The following is an 18,133-nucleotide window of genomic DNA, read 5'->3' on the forward strand; positions in this document are numbered from 1 at the left end:
GTGGCTTGCCATAGATAATATATAATCTATGGGCTTACTGACTAGACTAGAACTCGTACTTGATTAGTGGGCGTGGCTACACATAAGCTTTCAGACGGCAGCAGACATGAATTCATGCGCAGCCATTGATAAATGGGCGAGTATATCTACAGACAGCAAATAATCCTGAAAGTGGGTGTGGCCACAATATTCGAGTACAATAGCGTCTGTGGAAGCAGGACCCAAATATTATTCAAAGCGAGTCAGTACAGCGTCGTACTTACGCTATTCGGCAATTTTTCAGTGAGAGCATTTCACCAAATTAAAATTTTGCCAACTGCAATTTTATAGCAAATCGCCAAATATTCGTTTCGCCAATATTTGTTGTTATACGGTACTTAGACATGTGCAGTGAAGTGAGTCTGTGAAGGATGCATTTGATGTGAGTTTGTGTGTTTGTTTTTTTATTGAAGTTACAAACACTGGTGATAGCCAATTACTGTAGTCACATTTGGTGTTGTGTGGAATTGTGTTCCAGATATTATTTGCTACCTTCCTTGGACTTGCAATTCAAAAGAAGTCCACATTCTGCACGAGAGAGTGATAAGTTTTGCTAGCACTTATTAGCTATGATGCGGAAACACTTTAGAAATGATTGTAACTTAGTGTTCCTGAAACATTCGATCGTTCTTGTGATCGATGTTTCAGGAGAAAGAAATCACAACTCTATGAACTTGTTGCTGGTTCAGGAGGACTCCTAGAAATCTGCCATCACAGTTCACTGTACTGTGGGCAACTACCAAATGTACTCAAATAGCAATTTACATATATTTACTTTATTGTGCATTAGGGCTGGAACGAAGGTCAAATTTGAACCTCTGAAGCTTCTTGTAAGAAATTCACCGAAGCTTTGATAATAATTTTGTCATGTTAGTAATAATTGTGACCGGATTTGCAAAAAGGAGTCTTCCACACACATCCAATTTACGAACTTTGACAATTCATAACTTGAGATTGGAAAAAGTTATTGACTTGAAATTTGGTCATAGGTGAGCACCAACATAGGTTAATGGATGGAGAAAATTTCAGATTGCATCTTTCTTGGACACTAAGTTATGGTCTTCTAAGTTCGTAGAATTGGATGTGTGTGGAAGACCCCTTTTCGCAAATCCGGTCACAATTGATGGTGTACACCCCTTTTGGTCTCACACTTTGTTTCAGTCAGCTATATACCATGATTTTGTCAATGATATTTGGAGTGCTTCCAAGAAACACATGGCTTTTGACTGATTACACATGGCAGTATTCTTGGTTACAAAGCTTTGGATGGGTAAAAGGCTTTGAAGTACTGAGCCTTTGTTCCAGCCTTATTATATATACATTTATATGGTACGATTACATTGTGTGTGTTTGTGTACTGAGCATCCATTTTTAACAGTATCCTTATTGTTTTTGATAAATAATAATAATACTACACAGAATATTAATTTACTTTGCTTCTTCCATAAGGCGAGATACAATGGCACAGTGTATCATGATGCATGGCCTCCTTATAAGGCAAGAACTCTAATCTTGGTGTTCCAGATGCCAAGAAATAAGACCACTACAGTACTCACAAGCAATCTCGTACCCTGACAGCTCAATAGTTAGTTGTCTTGATTCAAATTTAGCTGGAAGCAAGCAACAAAGAAACTCTGTAGACACCAGGAAGTAAAGGTATGCATGTAAAGATACTGTAAGTAGCAAATAGATATACTTTTTATGAGTTGCTTGCTATATATGTGTGTTATTTGTTTATCATTTTTGCGTGTTGTAAACAAAGTAATTTATATACCAGAGCACAAGATTTACATGTGCTGTGCATCTGTCTGTGTGTAAATTAATTATGTATACATAGATGTCTGATATTACGTATTTGTAGACTACACATAATACAGCTGTGATAATTTAATTTTCTGAAATGCTACATTTGTGCATTATACAAAAAAAAACTATAAGAGCAGGTTTCTAATAGTTTTTGTACAACAACAAAAATAAGTGGAGTCATGTACAGTAGATTTTGATCAATGAAAATCCTTCATTTTAAACTTCAAACTAAACTCGCCACACTTGACTGCTGCTTTAAATTCATTGTCGCAGAGAAACTCTGTATTGTATACTAAGTCCTGAGTCCTGATTGAGGACATGTGAATCATTCCATTCTGGATGTGAATCTTGAAGTTTCTGTACAGCTGCAATAACAAGTACAAAATATTAATGTGAATATTTGCAAAACATGTGTAATGTGCATGGCTGGGGACCAAACAATAGTGTCCTGGTTATTAAGGTTTGGTCATATTGTGTGGCTTTTCAAATGGGACCATGGACAAAGTGTCTTGAATATTACAGCCTGTAGGATTCTGATTTACTGTACGCACATTTAGACCCCTGAAATCAGGACACCTCACTAATAATAACACAAATCGTCAGTCACCAATCAACTTGCCAGGTATTCTATATCTATTATTTCATGTAATTATACTTTACCGTATTCCTTTCATAAAATTTCTTCAAGAGTCAGCCTATCACTGTTCCCAGTGGTGTAGCTGTATACACGGGGGCCAGCTGGCTACACTGACTAGGTATGACAAGTTACACTTATTGTAACAATCTTACTTAACTCAAGGAAGTCCCTCATCCCCTTTTCTTACAAACACACACACAAACTAATAAAAACAAATTTAAGCACACCAAATATTTAATATTTGTCCATACTCACTTTTTTTAAATAGCAATTTTCAATACAATACAAAATTTGTCCAGAGAAAATTTTGGCGATTTAACTCTTTAGAATTTGGCAAATAATAGTTTGGCGAATGCTTGTGTCATACTGCATTCTCTCTTGTTTAGTGGACAAGAAAAATTTCTTCCATCAAAATCCATGTTAGGGTATGCAGTTGATATTACATAACCATGTATCCCCTGTTCACGTTTATACACCTTTAGGTCTTGAACCTCAAACTGCATCCTTTTCTTCTCCCGCTTCCTCCTTAACCTTTAGAAGTTATGCATTTCTGTTTGTGCATGAGTGGCGTATGTGTGAAGTCACCAATTCCTATTTAAACAGCTGGGTAGACTGGAGCAATGTGAGTAAAGCTTCTCACTCAAGTAAACAACAATAACAACTGGGCAGACACACTCTAGTGTCTTAGGATATGGGGGGGGGGGGGGGCATGGAAGATGGCAACATGGGTATGTAACATGTACTTACATGTAAAGCATCACTTGCAATTTAGTTATTACATGGACTCCAGAGGTGACGATCCTGTTAACGTCCTTCCCACTGTAGTCAAGCAGTCACTTCATCAAATATTCCCTTAGGTGCCTACATCAAAGATCAAATGGCATTAAATAAATTTTGTAAAATACACTCAGTACACACATGTACATGCACACAACTGCATCACATTCCTGGCTATCATTAAATAATATATAATATCATCAGTTGATGAAAAAATTGTAGTTTTGCCCTGGTGATGAATTTTGGCAGTGTTTTGGTGAGGTTGTAGGATTTTACCAGGTTTTGGTATCTATGATTTACACTCTTCCAACCTTTATTTAAAATGTTGTGTTGTTATAGAGAAAATGTGGCATAGTCAAGCAATGACATGGTGGTGTAGACTACGTTTATCTGACGAACATTTGGAGAATGGAGCAGACTCGACTTTACCATCTCAAGATTTTGCAGTGTGAAGGTATAATTTGTTATAAACCAATTCTGTTTCTTTATAATGTTGTTAACTGTAGGTTTGCTATCTGAAAGACAGTGATGTTGACTTCTTTGTTGTGGATACAGTGGCAGGTAAAATCAATATTATTAATGTAACAATGATAATTCAGTGTTGTGTCGAAATGCCTGGCTGAGACAATAGCATGGTGGTGTAGACTTGAACATCAGGAGAATGGAGCAAACTGGCTTCTTACAGATTTGTTGCTTGTATGTATGTATACAATGAAATAACTGATTATGGTAACTAAACACGTAAAATTACATAAAACCAACGAGAAAAGGTGTGTTGGGTTTACAAAACTTTTTGTGTGTCACACACAAAAAAAATGTGTAAATACTATAGCTACATGTATCAGTGTGGTAATTGTGGCAACAATTTCACACAAAATTTTGTGTGATATACACATCTGTTTTTACATTGTGAAAACTTACCAAACTGTTATTGATGACTTAGAATAGGCTTTGATTATAATCTCATATCTGGAGAACTTAGTAAAAGGTGTTCTGTATAATTAATTTTATCACTTTAGCAGTTTTGCAGCAGTATAGTATAATTTGTGTATAAACTTGTAATTGCACACTCAGCCTCATAAAGGTGCATGTTGTGTATAATTATTTTTATCACTTTATCAGTTTCGTAAAAGCAGTATAATTCTTGTACAAACTTGTAATTGCACACTCAGCATCATGGGTAGGTATAAATAGGCTATGCATGCAGTAAGTACACTGTAAAAATTTAGTAGTGAATTGCTCTGCCACAATACTCACTAATTTTAAGTAGTGACGTTCACTACTTTTTGCAGTGAACGTCACTACTTGGTGGTCAATGTAGTGACGTTCACTACAAAATTAGTAGTGAACGTCACTACACAAAAATAGTGAGTATTGTGGCAGACATTAGTAGTGATGTTCACTAGTTTGTTTTTACTGTGTATGTATCATTTAGTTGACCTGACATTGTGAAGAGCTATCTAGCTATCTCATAAAAACTGGAATAATTGATGGATCAAGATATATAATTCTCAGGAGTCTCTTGTTGACCTGCTAACACTTCCAACAGAGTTGTTAGTCTATATCATCACATTTTTGTCTTCACAACGTGACAGGATAAAACTGAGACATGTTTCAAGGTGGTTGAGGTGTGTGACTGAAGAAACACCATCACTGTGGAAGGAGTTTGTGTGGCCTTACTATGACAGTTATGATGAGTGTAGTGTGAAAGAGGTGCTGAAGGTGTATGGACAACAACACATCAAACTATTATCTTTTCCTAGCTGTAGAGTACCATCAACAAGACTGGTAAAGATGCTACAGTATTGTAGTAATGTACAACATCTTAGTCTACCATCAACCGGGTTACATCCTGAACAACTAAGAAAGACAATATATCATATGAGATTTCTGCAAAACCTAGATGTTAAGGTGGATGGTGACATAAAGCATTTACTTCCTAGCATTCGTAAATTGAAAGTAATATACTTTGAAACCCTTTTGGGTGTACTCTCAAAAAGGTGTTCAAGTACTGGATAGAATTGAAATTAAAGCCATCAAATTTTAATGTTTTTATTATTTGCTCTGATAAAAGTATAGCTGAATTTCTTGACTATGTTACTCAATTTACTGCAATTCCTACTGGTACTACTGCTAACTTTAGATTGCACAGCAAGGAGTACAGTGAACCCTTAAAGCCTTCTCCTACATTTCCATCACTTCAACTACGGTTAAAAACATCTGGTCAATTGACCACTCCATGCATTAAATTCAGTATCAATAATGTAGCAGTGATGACTGATTGTCAGTATGGTGGAACCACATGAATATGGTCAGGTATCTAAAAGATAATGATATATCGTTAATAAGCTGAACTACTTACCTCTTACCAGATGCGACAACCTTAGTTGTGCTACCTATTTTGACCTTACTGACTGTTACTCACTTTGTTCTTGTCACTTGGAACAGCTAGCTATTGTTTGTCCTGAATCCTGATATTCAAGGTCTCTACTTATGTCATTGTCATTCATGTTTGACAAGCCTACAGGGTCTGCAAGATGTTGCCAGTTGCTGTCCCAACTTACAAGTACTAAGTTTACTCGGCATACTTAATTCATGTGTGGAGAACGATGTCCTATTATGGGAAATATGAAGTTGACGTGGTTGGCATTGGAGTTCTCTGTTTTGAGATCAAAAGGTGCAAGCAAGTGTATAAAAAGTGTTGGACCTTAAGAGAAATACAATGTGGTGATGTTAATTGTAAGGATTCTTCTGATGAATATACATTAGCATTATCCTATTTTCCATCACTGAATTATTACTATTCAACAGTGGAAAATTTATCATCTCAGGCTACCCACTATTGTACAAGATATGATTACTAACTGTATACTAAACTAAGATATGTGTATTTCAGTTATTGGCATACACTGTCACTCGATATAGCTCACAATCACAATTTACAACAGTTATACATTTTTCACCAGACACTGATGTTCCTGATCACTGTACGTCCTCAGTTTCAGCTCATGGTGGACTGGTACATGTAGTTATGAAGGTGAGATCTTTGACAGTTGTAGGTGTAACAACATCTCTTGTGAGGAATTCTCCCAAACTGGTAACATTACATTTGTTTGCTTCAATTATAGATACGAATACAAAGTGTTTTAATGCCACACTAAGAAAAATGGTTTGGAATGGAAGATTGTTCACTTCTACTCGCGACGTGTTACACACATTTAGTTTTTGGGATTATGTTTCTCAAATTGTGTTATTGAAACGAGGCATAGATTTTCGATCACTTTGGTATTGTAGCTAAACACACTAACACATTGTAACTAGTAATATTTTGTAACTTGTACCTATTTTCAATGCTTTGTAAATTTATGACCATTAATTTTAGCTAACTATAATGACACTTTTATTATTTTGTTTCACAGATCAATTAAAACAGTTACAGACACATTAGACAATATTAATAAGAGACATAATATAAAGGTCAGTATTGCAGCAATATTTCTATAATTATATCATAGTGATACATATTATAACTGTGAACCACTGTACACTGCCTAGCTACTGTCAAAAGTTTTTTTTCTACAAGGCTAACAGCATCAGCCAAGTACACACCATAGGCTGCTCTTCAGCTGATATGATGGACAACATTGTGGCCATCAGTGGACTGAACTGACATACTATTTGGTTTTTTGCACATTCTATGGTTGAATTTACTAAGTATTGCCAGTTAAGGACCCTATAATGGAACCTGTATCCCACTACTAAAATATACTTGATAATTGCACTGAACTAAGATACATCAAAATAAGAAAGGATTCCATGTATGTCAATAACAAGCTTTATATACTGCAAAGGTAAATTACAGTAGAACATACATGTGTAACAGGAAAGCACTCAATAATGTTTCTGCTGTAAGCATGGAGTCATTGCTCCCTCTGACTTAAACTCAGGAGTATGCTAAAACAGTTTTGCTACTGTTTGTTACACCACTATATAAGTATATTATATTACTTACTTACTTGAGTTACTTCCTACCCTGGTGTATAATAATGGTTTAGCGAATAGTGTTAACTAGATCAACTTACCAAGTGACAATACCTTTTGAGGTACCCTTAGAGAAAGCTCAAAAAGTGAGTAGCGCAAGAGCAAGCTCAAATAGTTAGCAAGTCTCAGGCTTTATTTCAACACATTAGCTTATCAATTAGAGATTATAAACATCCCCACTGAAAAATCGCTAATTGATAAGTTCCTGTGCTGAAATAAAGCCTGGCCATGCGAGACTTGCTCACTTTGTCACTTTTAAAGCTTGAACTCTAAAGATATCGTCAACTGGCAGGTTGATTTGCTGATTTATTGACTGTCTCAGCCACGTTCCCTGTAGTGTGGATAACAGAAGCAAACATTATGGTGTTTACAGTAGACCATGAACAACAAAGATGGTAACTGTAATACATAACTTTTATAAATGGCCAGAAAAACAGATGTGATGTGTAATTTATTTTTATTTATTTTTTTATGTGAGGTTGCATGTCTGATAAGTACGAGTAATATTGTGATACTGTTGCTATCATGAAAGTTACTATCAATTGTGAATAGTGATAGTTGCACTACCATTCCATTCTGTTTACAGATACAGTTCTTGATCATGCTTTATACTGTAAATTGTTGACTTTATATAAGCACCGTCAACTTATATACTATATGTGCTACCGGTCTTTATTCGCATCTAGTTTTGAGGATAAGATGATTTATTATGATACTGAATTAATAACAGAAAGTGTATTAGTAAATCAACTGTGTTTTGATTGCTATCCCACTTACTATAATTACCTGTATGTTATTCACTTCAAAAAAATGCATATGCAATTTTTTTGCAATTTTTAACAATTTTTTTGCACTTCTATACAGTACATGTATGTAGCTATACATACTGTACTAATATGCTTTCCTTGAACTACGTATTAACTGGTAAATACATGAGTTCATAACAATGATAAATACATTAATATTATACTTAGTCTAACATATTATGTAGTCATCATCATCTGATATAACTGGTTCCTCATAATGAGTAGTTTCCTTCTTCAGTCAAGAAATGCTTATTTCAATCATGATGGTAAAACGCTTATTTTATCTCTATTTACTACAAAATCACATGAAACTGCTTGCCTGTCATACATCTTCATACAAAATAGATACCTGTAAAATTATTCAGCCCCATCAATGGAAATTATCTTTCTTAGAGTGGGGCTGAAAATTGGATATACACTGATAGAATGCTCAAATACCCTAACAGAGCAGTCATAAAAACATGTTCCTAAAAACAGAATAAGATTGCCTACAGCAGATATCAAATCACTGACCCACGTATTATTTGACAGCTAAATTGGGGTCTTAATTACCACTGTGTCAAGTGATTCCAAGTGCCTAAAAGCTGCTATCAAAACTCTGGATATTAGTTAGTAAACTACATAACACAAGGTGTTTCATGATTAATTGACTGTGCTACGATGACTTGAGTGAAAGAAGGTCTTGGGTACAGTACAGAACAAGTAGGTAGCAATGTGTTGTGATTATATAATGTTATAGAATAGCTACAGCATGGTATCAGGCAGGTATATGATCAAAATAATAATGCTGCAGTGTGACAATATTCTTATTTTGAGCAAAAATGACAGGATCCCTAAATTTTGGATAGAAGCATAGCCTGTACATCTAAATTAATCATACACACAATTAAGTAGCATGCAGACTCTCATGCTCCTCATGCTGATTGTGCTTCTCACACTGCACTAGCTACTAGCTAGTTGTATCAAACATTACTAAAATGGTGAGTTGCCTCCACATATCAACCAAAGGTAGTTAGCATATAGTTAAGTTAGCATATAGCTAGTTAGCTATTGAAATACATAAAATCCGTTAGTCACACGCACTCATTGCAGGGGTGATGTAGGATTTCAGAAGGGGGGGGGGGGGGGGGGGATGCTCAAAAAAGCAGTGTGGGAGGGTGGATTTTTATTTTATTTTTAACTGACTAGATAGCTGAATTAGTCAGCTAAAATGACTCAGAATGCAGTTTTCTTAGACTGCTCTAGTAAGGTACCAACTTTAGAAGGTGCTGGATAACTGCACTCAGCCACCAGTGGTGTAAAACATTTTTTTGGTGCATTGTAATTTAATTTAACACTGTGAAAAAAGAGGGATATAAGATGGTATTTCCAGTGGCTTATTGAATACAAAAAAGCTTGGTATAACCTGTATTATACTAACAATCTCATGTAAGACTTCAGTTAATGTGTTAAATATACTGAAACCATATAAGCAATGGTATAGTGTGGGCATTATATTAGATATAAGCTATTTGAGGTAATGTGGTAAATAAACTGAAACCATATATGCAATAATATAGTATGGATTATGCTAAAGTATAAAATGAGTATAATACAGGATTTATATTAAGGCTTATTTGTATTCAACAAGCCACTGGAAATACCATATTATATCTCACTTTTTGCACAGTGTAATTTTAGTTAATGTAAGTCTTGCCAGGGCTCCTGTACTGATCCATCAGAACATGGTACCCCTGTGTCTAGGCCCCTGTATGCTTGTAATGTAATTTTTGTCCTAATCATTAAGACGTTTATTCTCTCCTTGATGAGATAAGAAAACCGGCCATGCGGGCGGGGATGAGAAACTAATAATTAAGTTAATGTAGACTAAAGATCATGCAGGAAGGGGAAGAATATGAATATCTGCTGTTGCTATTTCAATCTGACCTTTTATAACTATTATGGCTCCATCACCATATTGTTATTTTACAAACAGAGCCCATAGTCACTTACATACATATACAACTAGTTTATGGTCACAAATAATCCCCTTATAACATGACAGCGTAAATGCTGTGGTATCATTTGAGCTTATAAAGTTGAGCTGCAAGGGGTTTGAGTGTGCAAACCTGTATTATATTAAATTTTATTAGCTTTAATTGATGCTAGATTCAGATAAATGCAGCAAGGAACTTTGGCACTGATAAAGCAAAAACAAACAGTTCTCAGATACTACAGCCTTGTTAACTGTATACATGCTAAGAAATTAACTGTTTTACTTAAGCATGTCAATCCAAGCATCAAGTTTGTAGCAACAATTGAAATATCTACTATAATATTAAACCATTTGGCAAAAGTAGTCCTCAGAAAGCGATTAGTATAGATAGCAGCTAGTGCACAGTTCAAGAAACACACTGGCAACTTCTTGAAAAAAAGCATTTGATGGATGTTCTATTAGAGTAGTTGACTATTCTAGTATTTCGATTTTTAGCAGCTTTAGGTTAAGCCTCACACCAAAAGTATATAATTTGAACCCCTAGCTCTTAGTAAGTCTAAGTACAGATTAACCATTCTTCCTTCTCTTCCATGCATCTTTTCATTGCCCATGCATGCAATATGCATACGTATAAGATGTAATTGCATCTTCTAGAAGCTTCCTAGCTTGCACATGGTAAAATTTTGGAGGGGGGGGTGCTTCAGCACCTGAAGCACCCCCACTAAATCCGTCCTTGTATTGTACAGCCAGCTTGAATATCACTGTGAAGAGGCACCGCCGCACTGTGATTTGGCGGATTGACACGGTCTAGCAACTTACTTCACATCCTTGTCGCATTTCGGGTACATAGCGTATCGAAAACAGAGATAGCTAAATAGATCTAAACACTAGCTGGAATACAAAACAGGTGCACGTGTGCTCTATAATTTACTGTTTGCTAATTATTTCGGCCACGCCCTCCACATGGGCGGGATTGAAGTGTGTCAGGATATTTTTCCCGCACTACTAGTTGTATAACACGTATTTGAGGATATGGACCCTAGCCAAAAGGGAATAGAACAATTCAGAACAGCTGAATATGGTAAGTACCAGTCAGCGCCAAATTCCATTTTACTAATTAAAATTTGCGTAGGCGTTATCATTAGTTTGTGCGTGCATGCGTGTTGTGTGTTTGTGTGTGCGTGCGTGCGTGTTTGTGTGTGTGCGTGCGTGCGTTGTGTTTGTGTGTGTGCGTGCGTGCGTGTGTCAGCGTTGAAACCGGGTCGGGTCAACCGGGTCACATTTTCTCTGGGTCATCCGGGTCCGACCCGGTTTACTAATTATCCGGGTCTGACCCGGATTGGATCACGTGAGAAACGAAATTGTTCGTTTGATGACGTGGAACTTACAAACGCTATCGCGTAGTTCTTTCGTGAGCCACGCCCACTTATCGCGTTACCAACATACGCTCAGGCACGCCCATTATTAGTAAGTGCAGTATGTAGCACGAAACTGAGGGTATTTATGTGAGGGGTAGCTATTGTCAGTAGGTGACGACCTTTTTTTTTATTATTATTTTCTTTTTTGGTCTTCAACCTACAGCTAGGCTGAAGTTGCAAAATTTACTCAACACGAATCGAACGCTCAACACGTAGTCTCGTTCGCTCGAGACTAACCGAAACATAGCTCTTATCACACGCCTCGGCTTTAATTAATCCGGGTCAGTGGGTCATCAGTAGTGACCCGGTTTCAACGTGTGTGTGTGTGTGTGTGTGTGTGTGTGTGTGTGTGTGTGTGTGTGTGTGTGTGTGTGTGTGTGTGTGTGTGTGTGTGTGTGTGTGTGTGTGTGTGTGTGTGTGTGTGTGTGTGTGTGTGTGTGTGTGTGTGTAGCTATGTACGTATGAGGCAGACTAAGTCTCTGACTCAAGCCCCCTGTGGATCCTCTCACCTGACTTAAATTTCAATAGCTTGTAAAATCCAAAACAGCCAAGCTGTAAAAAAAGTGTGCGGCCCTCAGAAAGGCTATGGTGAAAAAAGATGTGAAATCCAAGGTGGCGGCCAAGAAATGGCTGTGATGGTAGGTTAATGGTAAAAATTATAATAATGATAATTCAGGTAAATTTTGTGAAGCGGCACAAAAATTCACCTGAATTGTCGTTATTAAAATTTTTACCAAGTGGAGCAACTTCTATAATACATTGAAGACAAAGGTGAAGAAGAAACCAAAGCTGAACCCGACCCTAACCCTAATGCTAATACTACTTGTTGCATTCCCTAAAGTTGAATGCTCGGGGTCACTACTAGATACGTACCATAAAGTCGAATGCTCAGGGAAACCACTAGATGTGTGCCCTAAGGTTGAGAATAGCATGCAACTAGTGTGCTTGATAGTGAGAGAAATCTAGTGGACTGCCAGAAAAATAGACTATTTCCAACTGCTGGAACAAAAATAATGAAAAATATAAACCCATACCGGCCCACCTTTCAGTGCATGTGTACAGACTTGCTCAGTGCTTGTCCCTCACTATATTCACCAAATAAACTTGAAAACCAAAATAGGGTAGAGTGTTATGCCACCACTGCTACTCCCTTATAGAGCAGTCAATGAGCTGTAATAGAGCACTGAAATTAGATCAATACTCTCTAATAGAACGATCACTTTTTAAGCGAAATATTCTAATAGAGCATTCTCTGTCCAAACTCATTTTGATCCAGCATATTTGACTCAGGCCTACCAATTGTTCAATATAAATGCTATGTAGTTGTACCATTTAGCTACACGTATAGGTGTATAATGGGGTCGGACATGGTTTGAGTCTTTGAGTTCAAGGATTTCAAATCTTTAGTCTTAAAACTATTTGAAAAATAAGAAATAATGTTAAAATATGAAATTTTACTTTTACAGCAATAGATTTCAAATCAATCCTGCTAGGAACTTTAAATCTTTGTTTAAACTAAATCCACGTTTGATGACTCTTGAGTCTACATATCTACACATTGCCTGTCAGATGGTAGTGTTACACACTATACATAGTAAGGACAGTGAAAGTATACAAAATAGGGCAAGTGGAAACAAACTAAAACCCCATCTCATATTAGATTATATCTCAGCATTGGGATAGAATATCCAACTTGTATTATAGCCAATTATTAAATATTTAATAATTGCATGACCATAGTGTAGTGAATTGAAAAGTTATGAGTCATGAAAGTTTATGCAATTTAATTGTTATATGACCACATGCCTTATTCTGTAGGCCCGGTTATGTAATGAGGTTGGGATGGAGAAAGTAGACAATAATATTAACTGATTCAATATTTGGCTCATTCAGGAGGGTTAGGTTAATGTAGACTATAGGCCTTCAAAGCCTGTGGTATGAGTTCAAGTTCCATTAGAAAAATTAATCTGCTAAAGTAAATTTTGTAAATCAATAAAAAATTAATTTATACTATAGAATCGACTAATGGTAGTGTTTTTTATGAAATTAGTTGGTATGGCAACACTTTGGAAGGTCCAGTGAACACCCTCTCCCAGGTTTTCTTGGTGCAATATTAAGTTTTGTGTGCTATGGAGGCTCAATACATACATAATACTGTGTGCATACATACACACAAACTAAAACCAAGAGTTAATAACTCTTGCTAAAAATTACAATTGTTTTGGTTGTGTACAGTAGTTTCCTGTCACATGGCTATGCACACTTGATATTTTCTACAGCCACAAGTACTCCACTACTGAAGGATCTATATGAGTACATCACCCCACAGTATGCTACAGACTGGAAAGTGATAGGAACACTGTTAGGTCTACCTATGGAAGAGCAAAAGATCACGGAGCGTGACTATAACAAAGTTGTTTCTTGTTGTAATGCCATGTTGGAGAAATGGCTTGAAGTGGACCCCTCTGCTAGTTGGAATAAGCTGTTAAATGTCATTCAATCACCTGCTGTGTCCAATAACCAAGTTGTTGAAAAAGGTAATCCCTGTAACTACATTAATATACTCCAGGTTGTAACTTCATCTTTCTGTTTATCTTGTAGAAGCTGAGGCAATAAACCTATTATCTAGTAGGGTAGCCATGATTAATGAACGTGCACAATACAGTGTTGATGAAGGCACATGGCCACCAGATCAACCAAAGGAATATACACCGCTAGTTCTCATCCAGCATCAAGAATGGCGTACTAAAGAACAAGATATTGAAATGGCCCAATTGGTCCAAACAGGCGACATTGACTCAGTAGCTTGTGGTCAATTGGCTCCTATACACCGTCGTAGGCTACAGATTTTACAACATATCCTCAATACTAGCACTGTAACTAAGAAAGTTGCAGAAATTTTATCCCCACTTGAAGAAAGTAATGGTCAAAAATTTGTACTAATTGAAGGTGCACCTGGCATAGGCAAATCAAGTTTACTAAAGCATATTGCATTCCAATGGGGACAGAAATTATTATTGGGAATGTTCAAATTAGTGTTGCTTGTTTGTCTTCGAGATCCAAACATTTGGCAGGTTAAATCAATCCATGATCTTCTCTACCTTTTCTGTGAAGGGGATACTAAAGCTACAGAAATTGCAACAGCTTGTAGTGATTACCTTCTTGCAAATGGTGGCAAAGATATAACTTTCCTCTTTGATGGTTATGATGAATTTCCAGAAGACCTACAAATAGAAAGTTTAATTGCCAAGATTCTAAATCGTAAACTGCTTCCTTATTGTGGTTTAGTGGTATCGTCTCGTCCACATGCCTCAGTGAATCTTCATGGACGAACATCTCTGAAAGTAGACATCTTGGGTTTTACAGAGACAGAAAGAGAGCAATACATCCAGCAAACACTTAAGAAAGAGCCATACAAAATCAAAGAAATTACACAATACCTTCAGCATCACGTGACCATTAATGGCTTGTGTTATGTTCCATTCAACATGTCTGTCCTTTTGTTCTTGCACAAAAATGGATTTTCATTGCCAAAGAATTCAACAGAATTGTGTAGTTATTTTATCTGTCTTACCATTTGTCGGCATCTTGCAAAATCTGGTTATCCACTCAAAGACACAATCACCAACCTCAGCACCCTACCAGAACCCTACAACAAGGTGGTTAAACAACTCGCTAAGCTCTCACTTGAGGCCCTTAACCATAATAAACTGGTGTTTACATTTGAAGACATTGAAGCAGCATGTCCTAGCATTGTAACTACCCCTGGGGGGATCAATGGCTTTGGGCTTTTACAAGCTGTGGAACATTTTGGTCTCACAGGGAAAACAATAACATTTAATTTCCTCCATCTAACTATTCAGGAATACCTCGCAGCTCACTACATTATAACTGATCTTCAGCAAGATGAGGAGTTGTCTCTGCTTTGCAAGCAATTTTGGAGCAATCTTCATGCAAACATGTTCTTTATATATGTCACAATTACAAAAGGACAACGGCCTTCTTTTAGGAAGTTCCTGTCTGATGGAGACAATAATATCACCATTTCCAAAAAATTCCTTCGTGACCAGTTAAAATGTCTTCGCCTTTATCGCTGTTTCAAAGAAGCAGGCAAGATGAAATGTGCAAATCTATTGAAAATGCAGAAATATTTAATAAAAAAGAGATTAGGTTAAGTGATACTAACCTATTAACTACTGATCTTGAATGCGTGTCACTTTTTCTCACTTCCTCTTCACGAAAGCAGTGGACGTGGCTCTATTTGCACCATTGTTATATCCAAGATCGTGGCGTCCACATTATTCATAAATACATTAATCTTAGAGACATCTCTATTACCAGGTTGTGGTTGACCAATAGTGGCCTCACCAGTTCATCCTCCAAAATCATCAGTGACATTGTCCTCAGCTGCAAAGTAGAGTGGTTGGACATTTCTGGTAATCACACAATTGGTGAAAATGCAGAGCTATACACCATGTTGACCGTTGCATCCTCTTTACTAACAAAACTATGTATGATCGATATCTCACTTTCCTCCTTTGCAGCAAGAACCCTATTCACTGTAGTAAAGGATACTAATAAGTTAAAATGGCTCAACATTAGCAGCAACACTTACATTACTGCTGAAGTGGTCGACGAATTAATCACTGCTCTAACTACTAACAGGTCACTGGTTACATTAATAATGACTAACACCTACACTAGTGGAGAAGCAATATTAACTATACTAGAAGGTCTGAAGAGTAACAGCACATTACAAGTGCTATGGTTGCCTGCTTATAATCCAGCAGTTACGAGCAGGATTGGAACAATAAAGCAAGAAATTAACATAATACGAAAAAGCCAAGGCATACCAAATAAACTAAGAATTTACTATTTGTAGCACTTTTAGTAGCTTATGCTTCACACTATATTATTAACATGTGAAATTATTTAGCAAATCTGTTATGTTAGAATAAACTGGCTGACACAACGTGGGGGGGCATAGGGAGGGGATTTCAACATGCATAGAGGTAATGGAGGGAGTTCCAGAAACAATGGCCATCTAAAATTTGAACCAATACGTAAAAGTTTGGCAGCACAAAGCAGTGTTTATTCTGGGATTTCTACTTTGGAGGGTGACCACTGAGATGAAAGTCTATCCAAGTTCACAGCAATGTATAACACAGTTGAAATACCTGTAGTTGTAAAACTGGTTAGTTATTTAAAGCTGTGTCATGAGTGTTGATTTTAGTTTTTGTGATTATAGTAGCTAGGTGAAGCCAGATTCTATGGTTCACTTTATAGTAGTGATCTAGGACAACCATGTGCACCTCATGTACACAATTATTCTATTATAGTATAGTGCACTGCCTATAGCTATGTTGATTCTGTTGCTGGAGTAAATTGTGCGAGATCACTGAGATATTGCATTGACCATCACTGTATGATACCATGAAGCACTAGCAAATTAAAAGATCTTCACGGATGGATGTCTTCTATGAAACTTAGGCTATTTGAAATTGAATAATACTAGGGTATTTTCACGGCTATGAAAATTTTGCAGGTTGTGCATGCCATTTTGAAAGTAAACTGGCTTAGAAATTCTTTTCCTTTTCTTAATTTGGCTTATCTTTTTATTAGCTGTGTTAAATAATGTCACAGTCTTTAATTCAGTTATTTACTAGGTTATTTATTAAGTTAGGTAACTCACATAAATGCTACAGCACAAGATGCTGTCAGAACTTCACTGGTGGACACCGCAAAGCAGCAATAATAATTATTATGCACACAGTACATACTGGTATAGCTATGTGTGCTTTCTAGAGATACAGTAGTTGTGTGTCCTCTTTTCTCTCAATCATGCAGTTCTCTGGATAACACTATACTGCAGTACATCACTCATGATCAATCTGGAAACTTTGCACTTGCAAAGATAATTCAAATCAGATAAAACAGTAATTAATACTAAAAAAATAATACGATAACTAGAAACTCCTATACTAATGAGAACTCCTATCATCACATATGTAAATAAACATGTACAACTAAGAGTATATATCTACACACATTTCAAGGCATATTTCACAGTGATTAAAAGCTATTTTTTCAGCTAGCCCTTAGAGAAGATTGGGAGGCTAGTTGCTGAGTTGGTAGCTAACTTAGCTACCCCAACTATGCTAATTGGCTGCCCAAAGTCACTTACATCTATAGCAACAGGCCACAACTGTAGTCCCCTTTTAGCCCCGATATTTCATTTACACCAGTTTACACTGCAAGGGTGACTCAAGGAATATTGGTGACAAGTTTCCAATTTTTCTGTACTTAAATCTAGGGGTCTAGGAACATGCTCCCCCAGAAAAAGATTTGAAAATTATGCGTTCTGAGATTGAGTCTGGTAACACATAACTACAGTAGGAATTGATTGATATAGGCTGCTTATGCTGGCAGCTATGTGAAGGCATATAAGTAACAGACATGGATGCCATTTGGAAATCTTATTATTATTATTATTAATTAGCAAAGCCCACCAGGGGCAACACGCTAATGTGCATTACAAATCACAAATTGTTTAGCTTATCTATAATGTTCTTAAAAGTGTCAAGGTTAATTGTGTCAATGTTGTCAATTTTCAAGTTATTCCAATCAATAATTG

The 18,133-nt window shown here is 36.6% G+C and overlaps 3 protein-coding genes across 3 annotated transcripts in view; 2 read left to right on the forward strand and 1 right to left on the reverse strand.

The window, feature by feature from the left end:
- The window catches only part of LOC136253921 (jerky protein homolog-like), a 151,598-nt gene that overhangs the window by 89,467 nt on the left and 43,998 nt on the right, over positions 1 to 18,133 (forward strand). The window lies entirely within an intron of this gene.
- Positions 2,033 to 18,133, reverse strand: part of LOC136253893 (zinc finger protein 846-like) — a 53,891-nt gene continuing 37,790 nt past the window's right edge. The window contains exons 5-6 of the transcript XR_010700181.1: positions 3,230 to 3,343; positions 2,033 to 2,210 (exon numbers count right to left, since the gene is read on the reverse strand). The gene's annotated coding sequence lies outside the window, so the exon portion shown is untranslated. The remainder of the gene's footprint in view (positions 2,211 to 3,229; positions 3,344 to 18,133) is intronic.
- On the forward strand, positions 11,034 to 16,434 carry LOC136253862 (NACHT, LRR and PYD domains-containing protein 12-like). The gene is made up of 3 exons (XM_066046525.1): positions 11,034 to 11,162; positions 13,779 to 14,036; positions 14,101 to 16,434. Exons 1-3 carry the CDS (start codon positions 11,114 to 11,116, stop codon positions 15,672 to 15,674), a joined length of 1,881 nt encoding a protein of 626 aa, XP_065902597.1. The 5' UTR covers positions 11,034 to 11,113; the 3' UTR covers positions 15,675 to 16,434.

Source organism: Dysidea avara, chromosome 1 (genome assembly GCF_963678975.1).
Source record: "Dysidea avara chromosome 1, odDysAvar1.4, whole genome shotgun sequence".
NCBI lineage: Eukaryota > Metazoa > Porifera > Demospongiae > Dictyoceratida > Dysideidae > Dysidea > Dysidea avara.